The 17256-nt window shown below is 37.8% G+C and overlaps 1 protein-coding gene across 3 annotated transcripts in view; it reads right to left on the bottom strand.

Moving 5' to 3' along the window:
• Nucleotides 1-17256, bottom strand: part of NPHP3 (nephrocystin 3) — a 41972-nt gene that overhangs the window by 7694 nt on the left and 17022 nt on the right. For 2 of the 3 annotated variants that reach the window (XM_001369327.4, XM_007505097.2), the window contains exons 10-23: nt 15392-15495; nt 14295-14409; nt 13604-13747; nt 12588-12685; nt 11084-11186; nt 10116-10198; nt 8627-8768; nt 7422-7586; nt 5749-5843; nt 4524-4646; nt 3041-3230; nt 2605-2846; nt 1819-1894; nt 627-754 (exon numbers count right to left, since the gene is read on the bottom strand). In XM_001369327.4, the coding sequence (XP_001369364.1) occupies nt 627-754; nt 1819-1894; nt 2605-2846; nt 3041-3230; nt 4524-4646; nt 5749-5843; nt 7422-7586; nt 8627-8768; nt 10116-10198; nt 11084-11186; nt 12588-12685; nt 13604-13747; nt 14295-14409; nt 15392-15495 (1808 nt within the window). The remainder of the gene's footprint in view (nt 1-626; nt 755-1818; nt 1895-2604; nt 2847-3040; nt 3231-4523; nt 4647-5748; nt 5844-7421; nt 7587-8626; nt 8769-10115; nt 10199-11083; nt 11187-12587; nt 12686-13603; nt 13748-14294; nt 14410-15391; nt 15496-17256) is intronic. The other variant, XM_007505096.2, reaches the window with a different exon arrangement.

Genomic DNA, 17256 nt, shown 5'->3' with positions numbered 1-17256 from the left:
ACAGATATGTCAGAAGTACTTTTATAATATACTAATAAGGTTTATGTAACTGAGTTTTTTTCTTGTAGCTATCATTCGCTACATCCATTGATTCCCTTAAAACATGGGAAATCTTTGATTAAGTACAATATATTCAGACTTCTGAACAACTTTTTTCCAAGTTAAATACTTAAGCCTAGAGACCAAAATACTGAACAGGAAAAAATATCACACACTGGTTTTTGTTGGGAAAGATCACATCATAATGTCAAATTACTGAAGGAATGAAAAATTGAGTTAAGTAGCTTTCTAGTATGGATATAAGAGAAACTTCCTAATGTATTGTTACATGATTTTGTTTTGTTGAGCTTGACTCTTTGTAACTCCACTTGGATGACAATGGAGTGATTTGCTAGTTTTCTTTTCCAGCTCATTTTACAGATGAGGAAATTGATGCAAACGGGGTTAAGTGTCTTGCCCAGGGTCACTAAACTAGTATCTGAGGTGGGATTTGAATTCATGAAGATGATTCTTCCTGACTCCAAGTCCAGCACCTGATCTACTGTATCATCTAAATGTTTTTATTACATGCTTACCTAGGAGTGAAAGCACAGCGTATCTTATTTTTTGGGTAATGCATTACTTACTCAAGATTATTTTGTAGATAATAGAGAACACCCAGCTCATTGAGGGTTCGAGCGTTATCTGGTGTGTCTTTACCCAGTGTGAGTTCTTCTAACTGTAAGGCCCGTCGACGTAGGAGGGCAAATCCATACTAGAGCAAAAGCAAAAGTCAGTTTGCCATTAGTTTACTTTGAAGCAAAATTCTGTTGTTTATTAATCATGCTTTCTTTATTCTTAGGCAACTGCAGCTATTTGAGTCATCTCTAATTTAAAATTATTATTTGTTAAAAATCATACCATATCCAAGTTTTTCACCAGTAGTATACCAAATTTCATTAAAAATGCTTGTATTTTCATACAAGCACACGGTGGTGTTTCAGAAAATGATTTGATAGTATAGTTGACATTTCATTTGATTTCTTTTTAAATGGGCAGAATGGAATTATAAGGCAGGCACTCTGCCTGTTCAGTATTTTAACTTTTTTTTTTTAAGTCTAAACTTAACAATACCAATTTAAGACAGCATAATTGAAAAAGAAGCCAAATTTTAGAGCAACTCGCTAAATCATTGCTGAACATCCCCACTTCTTAATTAAAATCAGACACAGACTTGTTTAAATCATAACAAATGGTCCCCAAGTGAGAAGGGATTTGGGGTTTACAAAGCACTGTTTTTTAAAAATAATCTTCCAAGGTAAAACAGTGCATGTATTATTATTATGGTGATTTCTGTTCTAATGATATGAAAACTGAGGCTCAGATAAAAACATTATGCCTAATTTTTTTAAATGAGTTGATAAAATTAAAAAATTTTAAATTTTAGTCTAGGGGAAGAATTTCTTTTTCGATTTTTCGATTCTTCATAACTTAAAATGCAAAGAACTTGATCAGGCTAATGTTGAAGGAAACCCCCCACCCCCTGCTTCTTCATTCTGCCTAAATATTCTGTAATGTCATATTCTAGCCCAATATCCAAAAGAATTTCATAGTTCTCCTTTCTTGATCAAGCAACTTATCTCTCACTGACAGTAAAAATTAACATGAGGAACACTATTAAATTGGAAAGTCTTCAACTAACACTTCAATAATGCAAAAAAAAAAATTAAGTCTCTGACTTTATGAAAGGAAAAAATCCTATGATGCTCTATGTAAAATTCAGCATTGTAAATGGTTCTTAGGGTTCATATAGTAAAACAAAAATGTTATTTAATTTACCAAATTGCCTTTTCTTCTTGCAACTTTCTGTCGGATTTTAAAGGACTTTTTCCTTAGATGTTCAGCTTGCTCATATCTAAGAAAGTAATTTGGGGAAAAATAAGCTGAAAGGAAGCGACATATGTTCAAACATCACTAGTAAAAATGAAATATTTTAAAATGTATAAATGAAGAGATATTTTTGGTTACTAAGTATTGAGTTTCCAGCTAATGAAAATGCTTATGAAATTTTAAATTGAGCTCATCTCATAAAATCAAAATCTAGCTCTATAATAACATCTTAGATAAAAGAATTTAAGTCACAGAAGAGTAGCCTTTAAGGGGTTTTTTTTGGAGGAAGGAAGGGGTGTCTTGGTATCCCCAGTGCCTAGAATATAGTGATGCTTAATAAATATTTACTGAATCGGTCTTGCCGGGAGCTTAAATTTTGAAGGATTCAATCTTATGTCTGAGATGAGGAGCATGAGTTGGCCAGCCAACCCTGTGGATACTGCAGCATTTTTATTGGGGCAGAAATTGGCTCTACAGTATCTTGAGGCACAATGAAAGTTTTAATTTGTAGCATCAATTAGTTACCTGCTGAACATTGGGCGCTTCTTGTTCTATACTGTCACTGCATGCAAGCACACCATGTACACAAGTTATAAAAATCAAGAAACACACACTGACCACTCATGCCCCAATCACTCGTTCCCACTTCCCACCCTGTGATGTATATATTAAAACCCGAACAGAACCAAACCTCCTACCCTGACATGGCAAGAGGACCACTAACTTCACTCTTACTTGTTTTGTTTCTGATATAATGTTGCGAGGGCATCAAGCTCCCGGGCAATGAGAGGATGCTCAGAACCATAAGCATTCTCCAAGATTTCCAGGGCTTGTTTATACAGCTGTTCAGCATTGCCAAATTTCTTCCACTGCACGTAAACACCTGCCAGCTGGTGGAGGGACTGGGCTACCCGGGGGTGATCTGGATCCAGGGCTGTTTCTCGGATTTCTAAAGATCTCTGTAAGGGAACAACCGCCTGCCCTCCCCACCCAAAAAAGTTAATCAACAACAACCTCAAATGAAAATTGACATAAAACCTAGAACTCTTAGAAACTTGCTTTCTTCTTACACACAACAGGGGAATTGAGAAAGATTCTACTGAGGGGAAAGGACTCTTTATTTAGTCATGACATGAAAATCACATTTCCTTGGAGACTCTGGGGTCCTTACCTGACTGAGGAGACCGAGGTCTTTGAGAAACCGACCCAGAGTTTCATAGAGATCAGCTAAAGACATCATGCTTTCTTCTCCTTCACAGCTTTTCTCATACTGCTTCAAGGAATCAAAATATTCTGTAGCCATGGATCCTTTATCTCTTCCAACGAGCTGCCAATAGCTTAGCAACTCAGCAAAGTGTCCTCTGTTTCAATAGATAATACTTTAATGAGAAAGCACAAACCATGCACATAGAGACAGACACACACACAAAGTGGCTTGAAAACAAAATACATATCAAGCCAGTGGCAGTTTTGCCTGAGGGTTAGTTTTTTTCAGTTATTATATCAGAAGCTTAGCCGGTATCTAACCCACCTTATTGTAATTCTTACTTGCAATTTGTAAATTGTAATTTCTTTTTTTTCAGTCATTTCAGTTGTGTCGGACTCTACATGACCCAATTTGAGGTTTTTGTTTTTTTTTGCAAAGATACCTGAGTGGTTGGTCATATCCTTCTCCAGCACATTTTACAGATGAGGAAAATGGGGAAAACAGGGTTAAGTGATTTGCTGAGGGTCACACAGCTAGTAAGTGTCTGAGGCCAGTTTTGAACTCAGGAAAATGATGCTTCCTGAATCTAAGCCTGAAACTCTGTCATAGTGCACTGGCACTCTAACATCAGAGAGATAATCAATAATTTCATTAGAGAATGACAATAATGAGACAACATACCACAATTTATGGGACACAGCCAAAGCAGTACCCAGAGAAAAATTTATATCTCTAAATGCTTACATCAATACAGAATGACCAGAACAATGAACTGGGCACATTACTAAGGAAGACTAGAAAAAGGACAAATTTAAAAATTCCAAATGAATATGAAATTGGAAATCCTGAAAAATCAAAGGAGGGATTAATAAAATGAAAAGTAAGAAAACCATTGAAGTAATAAATAAGATAGGAGGTGGTTTTATGAAACAAATAATAAAACAGATAAGCCATTGGTTAATTTGATTCAAATAAGAAGAAAACCAAACCAAAAGTTTCATCAGACTATTGGAGGGACAGTGATATCAAAAAAAGGCTAAGAAGTCTTGCTCTAGTCCAGCACCCTCGTTTTATAAAAGAAACAGAGGCCCAATAGAATAGAAGAGATTTGTTCAGGATCACACAGGACCCAAATGCTGGAGTTGGAATTTGATCTCTACTTGCAAAAAGAACATGAATGCAACAAGAAGGTGTCTCCTCTGGGGCTGTGCTGAGATGTGGAAGAGAAGCAGCATCCTCCATCCTAACCCTATGATTTTAAGAATCAGTTATTCTCTCCTTCCTTTTGGGGAATCCTGAACTTATTTCTGGTTTTCTTTGCTTTCTAGAAATCTGTTTCCAATGTGATTTGTTTACTAGTCACAAAAGGCTGGAATGGTACTGAAAACACATAAAAAAGACTATTTTAAATAAAAACTACCCCCATTGAGGTATGCTGTCTTCTTACCTTTTATAAAGGTTTTGAGACACAAAAAGGTTGAGGAGACATTCATGCAGCTTCTGTTTGTTGCCCTGTTGTTGGAAAAGCCATGGGAGCTCATCAGCACATCTCCAGGTCACTCTGGCTTTACTAATGAAGGAAAGGGGAAGAGATTCAATGAAATCTCAAAATAATGCAAAGAAGCACATGCTATATTTCACTATCCTCCAGTGCTATAGTGTAGGGAGTATAAATTCTCACCATTGCAGGACCGTGGCCCTAGTGACATGATGACAAGTCATGGGCTTTTTTTGAGGCACTTAAGTACATTAGTTTGAAGGAAATAAACTTTCTTTAGAATCATGCCATGACTCCATTGGCCAGTAAATAAGATAACATCAGAGGCTCAAACCAAATGATCTCTGCATCAAAGACCAGGGCAACCACAGTAATCTACTGCACCATGGAAGAAAAGTCCATAGAAATTTTTTTTGGAAAATGCAATTAAGGTAATGATTATGATGTCAAAACAAAAGGCATCAGTAAAACTTTTTTAAAAGGGCAACAAAGATCTCCAGGCATGGGGAAAAAAAAAACCCAAATCCAATCCAAATATTTCCTGTGAAATAAAATGCAAACCTATAATTTTTCTTTAAGCTATTAAACAAAAAAATTAGACATCAAAGTTTTTCTCTGATAAATTCAAATTTCCTTGTCTTATATTTAGTCTGAATCCTTAGTCAAAATACTGAGACTTTTTTTTAATGTGACCACTTCATTTGTAAAATGAGGGGGTCCCACTACATGACCTTTCAAATCTCTTCCAGCTTCAACTCTTGAAACCTTTCATTTTTATCCATGTAGTAAACTGATTACATGGAAATTTTATCTATTAAAAAATATCAACAACTCATAAGAAACTTAAGGTCTTAGAAATTTGCTTGGGGGCACAGAGAGGCTAAGTTATGTCCAACCTCACACTGCCAGAGTGTAACAGAGACAAGACATGAAGTTGGGTCCTCAGGACTGCAAAGTTGGACTCTAACCACTATGGCTTGCTTCCTCTCCTCTGAAAAATGACTAACATCTTAGAGTATTACTAATTTGATACTTCTAACATTTGTAGAAGAAGGGGACTTAAATTTGTCATTAACAAATTTTTAAACTACAAAACCAGATGAAAAGAAAATGATGTTGATACCTACAGTTCACAAGAGAAATTAGAGAAGAACCAATTGAAGATTGGAAATACCTTAGTTGAGTGGTGAAGTACTCTATTAACTTTTCTCTATAGGTAGAAATATCTTGACTGTCTTCCATATATTCTAATCTTACTGTTTCCCATGCCTAGAAAAAATTGATAAATTACATCATTTTATCAAGGGATATTCATATTACATATACATTGTCTCTCTCACCAGATTGCAAGTTTCTTCAGGGCAGGGGCTGTCTTTCGTCTCTTCTTGCATCCCTAGTGCTTGGCACAGTGCCTGGTACTTAATATGTATTGATTGATTGATGCATTTCTGTCATTGATTTTTTAAAAAATAGAATTGCAATTCTATCATTGTAGTACTATAGAAAATAGGCAGTAAGATATTTTTTTAGCAAGTACTCCCTATATAACAATGACATTTGGTAAAATATCTCTATTTTAGCATTTATTTTTAGGAAAAGAAAAGATTAAAGATCAATTCACATGTGAAAGATCTGAACTATATTGGAGGTACTGTAACCTAATGAGCACCCATGAAGACAGGAAAGCCTGGGTTCATGCCTTGGATGCATTCTATGCCTAAGAACTCAGTCAAGTGACTTATCTCTCAATACCTCTTGCCACTACCAAGTTAGGAATAAATTGTCAACTGCATTAGCATTAGATATTTCCACACTAGGAGTTCCCTATACCAATAATATCACAGGTGCTGAGTTCGAGAAGCATTAAAAATACCAAATAAAATATGAAACTGGAAATAAAGGAATAAGAAAATCTGGTAAATTAGACTGAATAAGAAACAAAAAATATGATTCCAACCTAGTAGTAGAAATCAAGTATGAGATTATCCATAAGCAGAATGAAAATGAAAAAAAATATATATATACATAAAACTTTTACCTTCTGTCCTAGAATCAATACTATGTATTGGTTCCAAGGCCAAATAGTGGTATGGGTGAGGCAGTGGGAGTAAAGTGACTTAGGAAGTGATTAAAGCCAGATTTGAACTTTTATTCTCTAGGACCTCTTATCTCTAGGCCTGGTTCTCAATCCACTAAGTCACATAGCTGCCCCCAGAAATGTTATTTAACTAAGGAATATATTTATCTTTTTGCATAAAAAAATTTGACAAAATTAAATAAGTATTTTGGACAGCACTGGGTTCTAGGTAGCTCCTTTGAAAGTTTGTTCAAATAATAATGATTTTTAAAAAATATTTTTAAATCATAGCTTTGATTATGTCACCACCCACAGGGCAGAATCTTTTAATGGCATCTCTATTGCGTAATTTTTTTTTTACTCTTGAGTCTGACATTCAAGGCCCAATACCTACCTATCCCAGCCAGCCTATATATTGGACTCTTGCTGTTCCCTGGAATGATCTGTACTTTGTTCTGCACAGCCAAATCCTTCCCATACAATGAGGTTCATACCAAATGCTACCTCCGCTACAAAAGCCTGCCCCAATTCCCCTCCATGTAGATCTGCCAAAGGGAAGTCATCTCTTCCTGCCCCGAGCACCAGCTCATTCCTCCTCAAGCGCCCCTTTCTTATTGCTCTATCGGTCCCACAAGACAGTCTCACTAGACTGTGAATTTTCCCATCTCATTCACCTTTGGATCATCCCCAGGAATGAGGCTCTTGACAAATACTTATGCATCAAAGGTGAGGGAAGCCACTTTGGCAAATATGCAAAACAGCCCACGTACCTGGAGGTGCTGGAACTTGAGTAAACCACACCCGTAAGTCAATAAACACATTTTGTGCAAACTATGAACCAGGGATGTCAGCACTGACCAGGACAGGTCAGGGTAGAGCTCCATCAGTTCAGATTCACTCACGCCATTGTGACTGACACTGACCAGGCAGAGAATCTACAGAGCAAACAGACTGACATCATGATTAAGAAGCCTTATAAAGAAGGGAGCAAACTGCATTAGAAATCCTTTCCTAATAATGCTCCTCATCTCAAAAATTGCTTATTCCAAAAATATCAATTCCACTGATTTCTCTAGACATACCAACACGGTATTCAAAGATGCCACTAAGCTACAGAAATTTTGTTTTACAAACAATACTGAACATGCACTGAAATAACGCAAAGTTTATGTCTTCTACTGTCATGTGCATTGTACATGCACAGGGAAAAAAGGAAAGCCAATAAAAATCCCAAATACATAAAGTTAAATATTTCAAAAGCAGAGATTTAAAAGTATTTCAAAGGGACTAAAGCTACCTTAACAAACTTTTCTAAACAGCGAGCATTTCAAACATAGACTATTAATAGAACTATAAAACTAAAACATCTTTTTTTTTCCAGAGGTAAGCTAGCTGGATAACCCTGCTCTGTTCACTCGAGTTCATTTAAGTCATGCTATCTGCATATTTCAATCAGGCAGATCTGGAATTGTTTGAGTACATTGGGGCGGCTTCCACAGATATCTAAGAGGTCGTGAGCCTGCCCACAGCCTGCTAAGCAATCCAGAAACATCCATGGCAAGCATAAAATCCGGGCAGAGGATGTCCTGCCCCAAATCATTCACCCAGCGGGAGGAATTGGAGCTGAGCAGCCCCTGTCCTGACTCATCATATACAGCTAATGCCTTCCATCTCTGATCAAGAGGATCAAATGAAGTATCTTTAGATGTCAGTCTGGCTGGATGCATATGGATTTTTCTGAGCAACATGGACGTTAGATGTTTTGCCAATCAAATCCAATTAGTATAAGTCCCCAAAACAAGAAGACACATTATCATTTGCTGGTATTCTTAGATTTACATGAAACATCTTTAATAGCAACTTAAAACCATAGGACTTAGCAAAGCATATTTAAGTAATTGTTAATTTAAAAAGTCACGCAAAATATAAGGAGAATACATTTTTGTAAAAGCCTTTTATGACACTGTGCACTCACCTCCTTCATTAGGTCTCTCTCTTTATCATTTTCCATAGATTCCTGAATTGATTGCAACACTAGCCTATATAACGACACAGTATCCTGACACTGGAAACATTGTTGTAAGATTTCATCCACGGTGTTGGCTCTTCTAGCAGTGCTGAAATACAGGAGAGAAGTTTAAATGGCTTTTGATGTCATTTTACTAATCCTTGGATGGAAAGCAGATTTCACTCCTTAAAATGGCAAAATCTACAAAAACTACAGCGATACAGAAAAAGCTTCACTACCCAAAACATATCAGAGATAATAGCAGAAATTAAAATCATCATGGTATGGGACTATGCAGGACACTTACAAGGAATGTTCTGTTTGATTCCTAGATGCAAAAGGACAGCATTCCAGGAAGAGAGAAAATAATCATAAGCAGAACTGGTTAGTTAGCTGGGCAAATTAGCTGGGGCCTGGAGCCTGAAAAAAATCAGGCTATAGGCAATGAACAATTTTCACAAATATTATTACCTGAATTGAAACTATGACTCAATATTTGTGCTTTTAAATGACATTCATGACCAGAGGTGGGATGTAGGATTCAATATACAAGAGTGGGTTACAACAAGGGATACTGAAAAAAAAACACTACTTTTTGCTGATCTAGATTTTCAATAGAAGAAAATGATTCCCCATGATACTTAGAGCTTGATTTTGTAATAAACCAAGCCCTACAATACAGTGCTCAAGATCAAAGTCCCCAGTGGACAACACCTGGAGGGTGTAATTTTTAAACTTTCCTCAGACTGCACCAATGAATGTTGTCTCATGTAACACCGCAACGTGAGTGGGTGTTAGAAAAGAGGATAAACATTTTTTTGCATGGTTAATCTCATGTAGAACAAGAAATAAGGCTTGCAAAATGAAAGGATTTCATAACTAGAAGAGAAGTGTCTTAGAGAACAACCACCACCACCAGCCTAAACCACTTTCATTTTACAGAAGACCGTAGACGTATAATGTATCTTGTCCTCAAACACACAGCTAAGTAAAGCATCAATAAACACGTCATCTTCTTCCTTATTTAGAAGGATAGCGATTCATTACTGAAGGAAATTTAAAATTCAGATGTTAATATTTTAACATTAAAGAAAAGTGCACAAAAATGAAGATAAAGCTGGCAATTGTATTGATTCAAAGGGAGCTGCTTTTGTAACAAAGGAGCACAACTCCTCTATTCTCCAGCTAAAGCTTTACTCTTTATATGGTTTTTACCTGTGTGGATCCCACTATGACCAAGCAGGGAGTTTTCAAGAGCAATCCTCTACTTAGCCAAGAGCTAGTATTAAAAAATTAAAGAAACATCTGCTAACATCTGACAATCCATTAACTACCCCAGGGTTCAAGCATCCCTCCCTCCCTCTGATGCACAGGGATTCCCCAATTCACATGCCAAGGAAATGGGTTTCAGTAAACAAAAACATGCAAGAGAGAGTTCTAAGAAACTGCAACTTACCATGTGATCATTTTACCCAAAAGGGTGACATACAAGGCATTGCAGGTTGTAGCAGAACGACAATGACGCTCTAGTTTCTTTTCCTATAACAGTGGTTTACCAAGAACAAACAAAACACAAAATCCAACCTGAAATAAAGCAGTCGGATCTGCTAAGGCTTTTGTATCACCAAACTATGGGCTGGGCTATATAATCTTGATCAAGCTGACAATTTGAGGGACAATGGAAAGAGAGCCAGGTAGAGACAGGAGGTCCTGTATTCAACTGTGGATTCAGATACTTCCTAGCTGTGTAACCCTGGGCAAGTTCCTGAAACCCAACTGCCTAGCCCTTACCACTGTTCTGCCCTGCAACCAATATTTAGTATTAGTTCTAAGACAGAAAGGGTTTTTATTTTTTTTAAGTAACAATTTGACAATTTTTACAAGTCAGAATACATTCAGATTTGGTAAAGTTTCTAACTTCATATATAAATGAGGTGGATACGAATTTTTTGAGGGAAGTTTGGTATATACCAATGATGGTGAACCTTTTAGAAACTGACTGCCCAAACTGCAACCCTCATGTGCATGTGAGCTGCCAGATAGGAGAGGGAGGAAGAGCTCCCATTGGGCTTCTGGGCAGGGGAGTGGGCAATGTCAAAAATGTACTTAGGTGCATGTGGAGAGGGGGAGGAGAGCAGTCCCCTCCAGTATGACTGTTACAGGTTCACCCACATGGGTATATACCGTGCAACACATATTTATAGCACTTGTATTTCCAATTATACAAAAGCACAGGGTATTAAATCTGTCATATTTGTCTGGAACAAAACACATTTAAACTGCTTCACTACTAGATATTTTTATCTACAAGCAGTAGTTTAAAGTCATTTTTATTTGTGAGAGTAAGCAGTCTCTATCTTTAAACATTTTCTTTAAGAAGGCTGATATAGAGTGAGACATGAGGGTTAAAATTAAAGTACATACCTGCTCTTTAGTCAACTTAATATTTACACAGTTGCATTCTGCAGTAATAAGAGCTTTTGCATCCTTTGAATTTAAAGGATCAAGATGAAGTGTTGGCCACAACCTTATATTTAAAGCAAGAGAAAAAAATGATATCCAGATGTAAGAATATACTTTATGCCATCATAATTTACCAGCAAAAGACTAAAATCTTTGATGGGAATCAGAAATTCTACATATTCTGGAAATATCTGAAATATATCTAGTAAATCTTGATGCCTTAAATACTAAGGTTGATTTGCATTGTTTCCTCCTAACATGATTATATCATCACTCTTAAAATATTCTCACCATCAGGGGCAGCTAGTTGGCACAGAAGGCAGAGTCAGGAGGTCCTAGGTTCAAATCTGGCCTCAGATACTTCCAAGGCTTAGTGACCCTGGGCAGGCCATTTAGCCCCAACTGCCTAGTCTTTGCTGCTCTTTTTTCTTAGAATTAATACGAAGACGGAAGGCAAAGGTTTAAAAAATATCCTCAAAATCACACACAATGCTATGAAATAAAATGGCATAAACACAACGGGACAATATAGTTAGGAGGCATTATTCTATAAAACAGATTAAAACCACATTAGTTAAACAGTGACTGGCCACCTACTATGAGTGAGGCATTGCTTTTAAGGACAGAGGGGGAGGTATAAGACACCTCTGGTTCTCAAAGAACTTGCAGTCTATCATCATTTAATGATGATTGAAATCTACTGCCAGACATGGTGTTCTTATTGCAAAAGCTCAGAGGGAATCTGCATTTTGGAAACTCTCTAGCTTGCCTCTGTGGTCCCCATGGGTCCTCTTACTCTGCAGGACAGAAAATCCATCATTTCCTCTGCTTTGCTTTGGGGGATGCTTTGGGTGGATGAAGGGTCCCCAAACAAGGATACTGATTCCCAAATAAGACTCTTTTAAGTTGCTATAAATATGGATGATGCATTTAATATAAAACATCTCAAATGTATCAGATTTAACGTTCACTAATTGTACTCCTAAACATCCTAAGTACAAAATATTCACCAAGTGCCCTCCATTCAAAAACCCAGCCTTTTGAACTGACACTCACCATTGATGGGTGAGAAAGCCCTGGCCAGAGAAAGGCGAGGCAATGGCAGAGAATGGACTGCAGGCAATGTTGTCCTGCTAAAGCTGAGGCTGGCTTGTAACATTAACTGCGTATCTTGGGGTGGCTTGTGAGTAGAAAATAGAGGAGAATGTTAAGTCTTTATAGGGTGATTAGAAAGGAGAAAGCACACAGGGGCAGGTGTGAGAGGGGCTAAAAGGAAAGACAGAGGACCAGAAGAATAAAGACAGCCGAGAGGGAAAGACTGATATAAGGAGGAGGAAAATTACAATGAGAAGGCTGAGTTTTTCTTGGTAGGTTCAGGACCCTGATATGTAACACTGCCACATGCCACATAGTGAATTTACATATTTATAGCTAGACAACTGGAAAGAATAACTTATTATCATACCTCCATGCTGGAGGGCACGTTTCTACATTCACAGACACAATTACTCTTACATTCACGGGCAGGGGATCTATCAGCCATTTCATGTGTTTTTCAACTTGCTTGAAAAGACAAAAACAACATCCCATCTATTAGTTCAAACTCACTGAGAATAACACTCCCAGCGCTAACCCAAGCAGAAAAAAGGAAGTATTGTTCAGGGTCTCTGCACCTATTTTTGGATAATTACACCAAAAATTGTATTGAGTACTTCTTGTTAATGATGTAATGCCTTCTGCATCAAGAGTAAAATCACTCGAATCACAGGAGAGATCTCCAGGAGAAGAAACAGAAATTCTTTTCATTTAAAAATATGGCAAGTTAATCTTAGTTGTATGGCACAAATCATCAGAAAAGGCTTTTAGACCAGTCTCTGAATACCAAAATATAAACAAGTGAGGGCTCCAGCTAGTTGACAACATCACTGGCTTTGTTAACATGACCAACTTTCCCTTGATTTATAATCAGCGCAATAATCATCTTTAACCTGGCTGGTTTACTTCCAGGAGAAAATAAAAATCAATGGAACAGACACGCACAAGTCTCCTCTCATTGCTGATGATGCTTTTGCTTCTTTTCCAGAGAGGCAACCCAGGATTGTGGGTAGAGCCCTAGTCTCAGGGTCAGAAGCCATGCGCTGGAGTCGAGACTCCACAACTCACGAACTGTGTGACAAGGCACCATCTCTGATCCTGTTTCCTTGTTGGTAAGATGGCTACTTGTACTACCAGCCCTCAGGGGACTTGTGAGTCTGGGGATTACAGCTAGAAGGGACCTCAGGTCATGCAGCCTAAGCCTTTCATTTTGCTGATGGGGAAACTGAGGCTTGGGGGGAGAGGCGACTTGTCTAAGCTCACACAGACTGTGAAGGGCGGAGATGGGATTTGAACCTGGGTTTTCTGAGGCTAGTGCTAGCTGGAAAGGAGCTCTTATTATTCCAAGTTTATCAAGAGATGATGAGCAGAAAGTTGGAATAGTACCTGAATTTGATCTATAGAATCAATAATGATGATAATACTGCCTTGGTGCCGAGCAGAGAGTTTTTCTAGCCAACGTGGAAACTCCTCAAGGAGCTTCCCAGGATCCAGTGTTAGCCCAGACACTGACCAGGAATGCTGCATCAGCTGCAAGAAGAGACACATATTCATCTATACACCGTCACACAAATGAGCTGCTCAATTTGTACAGGTTGTGATGGCAGGAAAAAAATATTTCTATGTAGAGAGACCAAAGTGGAGATGTGAAAAGTCAACTTCTGTGGCCAGGAGAGTTATTTACTTACCAAATTCAAAATAAATGTGTAATTCTGAAAAGATAGAGGCAGCTAGGTGGCTCAGAGGGTTGAGAGCCAGGCCTAGAGATGGAAGGTCCTGGGTTCAAATCTAGCCTCAGACACTTCCCAGTTGTGTGACCCTGGGCAAGTCACTTAACCCCCACTGCCTAGCCCTTACCACTCTTCTGCTTTGGAACCAATACACAGTATTGATTCCAAGATGGAAGGTAAGGATTGGGCAAGTCACTTAACCCCATCAGTTAGCCTTTACCACTCTTCTGCCTTGGAAAAATACCCAATATTGATTCTAAGATGAAGGTAAAGGTTTAAAAAAAAGCTAACTATGGCCACAACATCAAAATAAGGATTTTGCTTTCATGGAAACAAGATTCTGATACCTTTAAAGTGAGTCGTTTAATGATCGAGGCCGACTCTGAGCTGGTGGACCTGGGCCTCCCCACAAAGTGATACAGAATGAGTGTATTTGGAGAAAGCTTTTGCTGAAGCTGTATCCTATAGAAAAGACAAAGTGTTTTTTTAGAAACAGTTTGGAAAACTAGAAAAAAAAATCCACTAAACATCTTTCATGTTAATCTTCTAAGTATCTTAATTGACAATAAAGAACCTTATCTCAAGTACCATCAATCTGTCAGCAGTTACACATCCACAATCTTTTTCATTGGGCTGAAATCCATCTCCTATGGGATTGTGGAATGAGAGGAATACTTTGGAACCCTAATCATTTCATTACAGATTCATTTCTGCTAGAAATTGAAGCCACTCTCTAAATGTCTCCAGCCAGGGTTGTTTAAATTGGAATTTAAAGTACAATTAAAATGAATGATCACCTATTAAATAACATATTCCTTTAATGAACCAAAGCCATTTTTGTGGTGGGAGATAACCCAAGTTTTTCCTGAGTGTAAACACAAATTAAATGAAAAGCCTCTGGAAAAAAAGACATTTTGGCTTTCTATAGAATACAATGAAAATATTAGCTATCACAAACTCCTTTCTTCTGACACTTTGTTCAGGTTACATGCCACAATCAAACCACACAGAAAAAACATTGGTTGATGTTGAAGCTCTGAGGAGAAGCCTGAAGGCACCAGATATCATTTTAATAACCCAATATTAGCAATCTATTTTTTAATTTTGCCATCATTAATTTTGTTCTAATTTTCAATGAAATGTAAATTAAGATGAGAATGTGATAATTCAGCCCATAATAGCTTCACCAGTTCCAAGAAGGCACTTAAATAAGCATGCCCTACATTCTCTAATCCCCCAGAATGTAATTATTGTTTGCACTTCATGATCGTGTCCTTATATTTCACCGATTTGTTTGCTCCATGTAGAGCTTGAATTCCAACCGATATTACAAGCACTTCAGGGACAAAATTGGGCACAGAGTATATGTTTGGTCTAACTCTAGATAAATAAATGAAATTCAAAAACGAAAGGTAAATTAAAAACAAACAACACAAACTCAGACCATTTGGATAAAAGAAGAGATTTTCCAGAGCCTGGTCCTCCCGACACAAGAAGGGGTGGGATAGGTGCTGCTGCTGCCACAAGGTCATTCAGGCGCTGGTAATACTATGAACAAATAAACAAAAAATTCAAAGCATTAAGGGTTCTAACACTACTTATGCCACCAGAAAAGATATGGTTGACTATCGGTTATCCACTTAGAACAAAGACGAGAATAAATGAAATTAAGAAATAACCTAAGAATCCCAATTTTAGACAATCACATGTTGCCAGGATAGACTTTGATCCAGAATGGCTGATTAAGTATACTTGGATTCAGAGGAAAGAATCCAAATATAATTAAGAGAAGAGAAAGTCTGCAGCTGGTTTAAGGCCAACAATGTGTGGTTAGAAGCTTCCTGAACCCCAGCAAAAGGATTATCTGGCATGGTACTTAACTCAACACCTCAAGTTCTTTCTTGGAATCTCACCCGGAGTGATACACCTGATTGGATTCTTAAATAATTTTGATAATGATGGTTCTAAAAAGGCAAAAGTCCTTCCATTCTTTATCTAGTAAAACCCAGAGACAATCCTAATTACTTATGTGACAAGCACTACTCTTAATTACAGCAAACTGATTTGGTTTCAATTACTTGCCAAAGTTCCCATTTTATGTCAATGACAAGACCAAGAAAAGGCTCTCAGTTCAGAATTCTACCCACCAAGAAGAAATGAAAGTGTTATCAGAAAGAAAATCATGTCTTCCCTTGTTCAAAAACCTTTAATGGTGATCATGCTAGTGCAAACATCAATAATATGGAAACAGATCTTGATCAATGACATGTGTAAAACCCAGTGGAACTGCTCTTTGGCTATGGGAGGGGGTGGGAAGAGGGGAGAGAAAGAACATGAATCATGGAACCATGGAAAAATATTCTAAATGAATTAAATATAAAATTTTAAGACAAAAAAAAACAACAAAAAACCTTTAATGGCTCAGCTTGGCGTTCAGGGCCTCCCAAATTGGGTTCCCATCTACCTTTCCCATCTTACCATCTTCCTACTCACAATTGTGAACTCATATCTCTAGCCTGGCTGGCATAGTCTTTGTTCTCTGAACATGTCTTGATCTTTCCTGGCTCCATATTCTTGCTTATGCTATTCCATTCCCCTGTAATGCCATCTGTTCCTCCTTTATCTATGAAAATCCTAGATTTCTTCAATGTCTTGGTTGGGTCCAAGTTCCTCCATAGAATTTCCTTACCATTTCAGACTAGACTCTAGACTCATGTCTATGTGCCATTCATGTATTACCTAAGTTTTCAGCCTGTTTATTTTTTTCCCCAAAATCCTTACCTTCCTTCTTGGAGTATATACTAAGGATTGGACCCAAGGCAGAAGAGTGGTAAAGGCTAGGCAATGGAGGGTAAATGACTTGCCCAGGATCATACAGCTTGGAAGTGTCTGAGACTACATTTGAACCCAGGACCACCTGCCTTTAGGCTTGTCTATCCACTGAGTTACCTAGCTTCCCCTCAGTGAATAGCTAGATGGTAATGGACTCAAGTACAAAGCCTTATTGTTTGGGTATCAAAGGTTGTTTTTTTTTAAATTAGTGGTAACTCAGAACCAATTTTCTCATAGAAATAATGGACTAAAAATGGTTAGATTCCCAGTTCAGGCAGCAAGAGTCCTGCCCTGAGCCTCCAGGGACGATGGGGGAAGGGAGTCATCTCTGGACATTCACCACCAACTGGTGAATTTTCTCTGTGAGCAAAAGAGAAGTTGCTCCTTCCACAAAAGAGAAGAGAACCCTCCTTACGTCCATCTCTCCCCAGCGGGGTGGGAGTCTCCAGGCCAGGCTCTCCTCTCACCTAGTTAGTT

Source organism: Monodelphis domestica, chromosome 5, assembly GCF_027887165.1.
Source record: "Monodelphis domestica isolate mMonDom1 chromosome 5, mMonDom1.pri, whole genome shotgun sequence".
In the NCBI taxonomy this organism is placed as follows: Eukaryota; Metazoa; Chordata; class Mammalia; order Didelphimorphia; family Didelphidae; genus Monodelphis; species Monodelphis domestica.
Note: the sequence above shows the minus strand (reverse complement) of the source record. Positions and strands in the feature narration are given on the sequence as shown.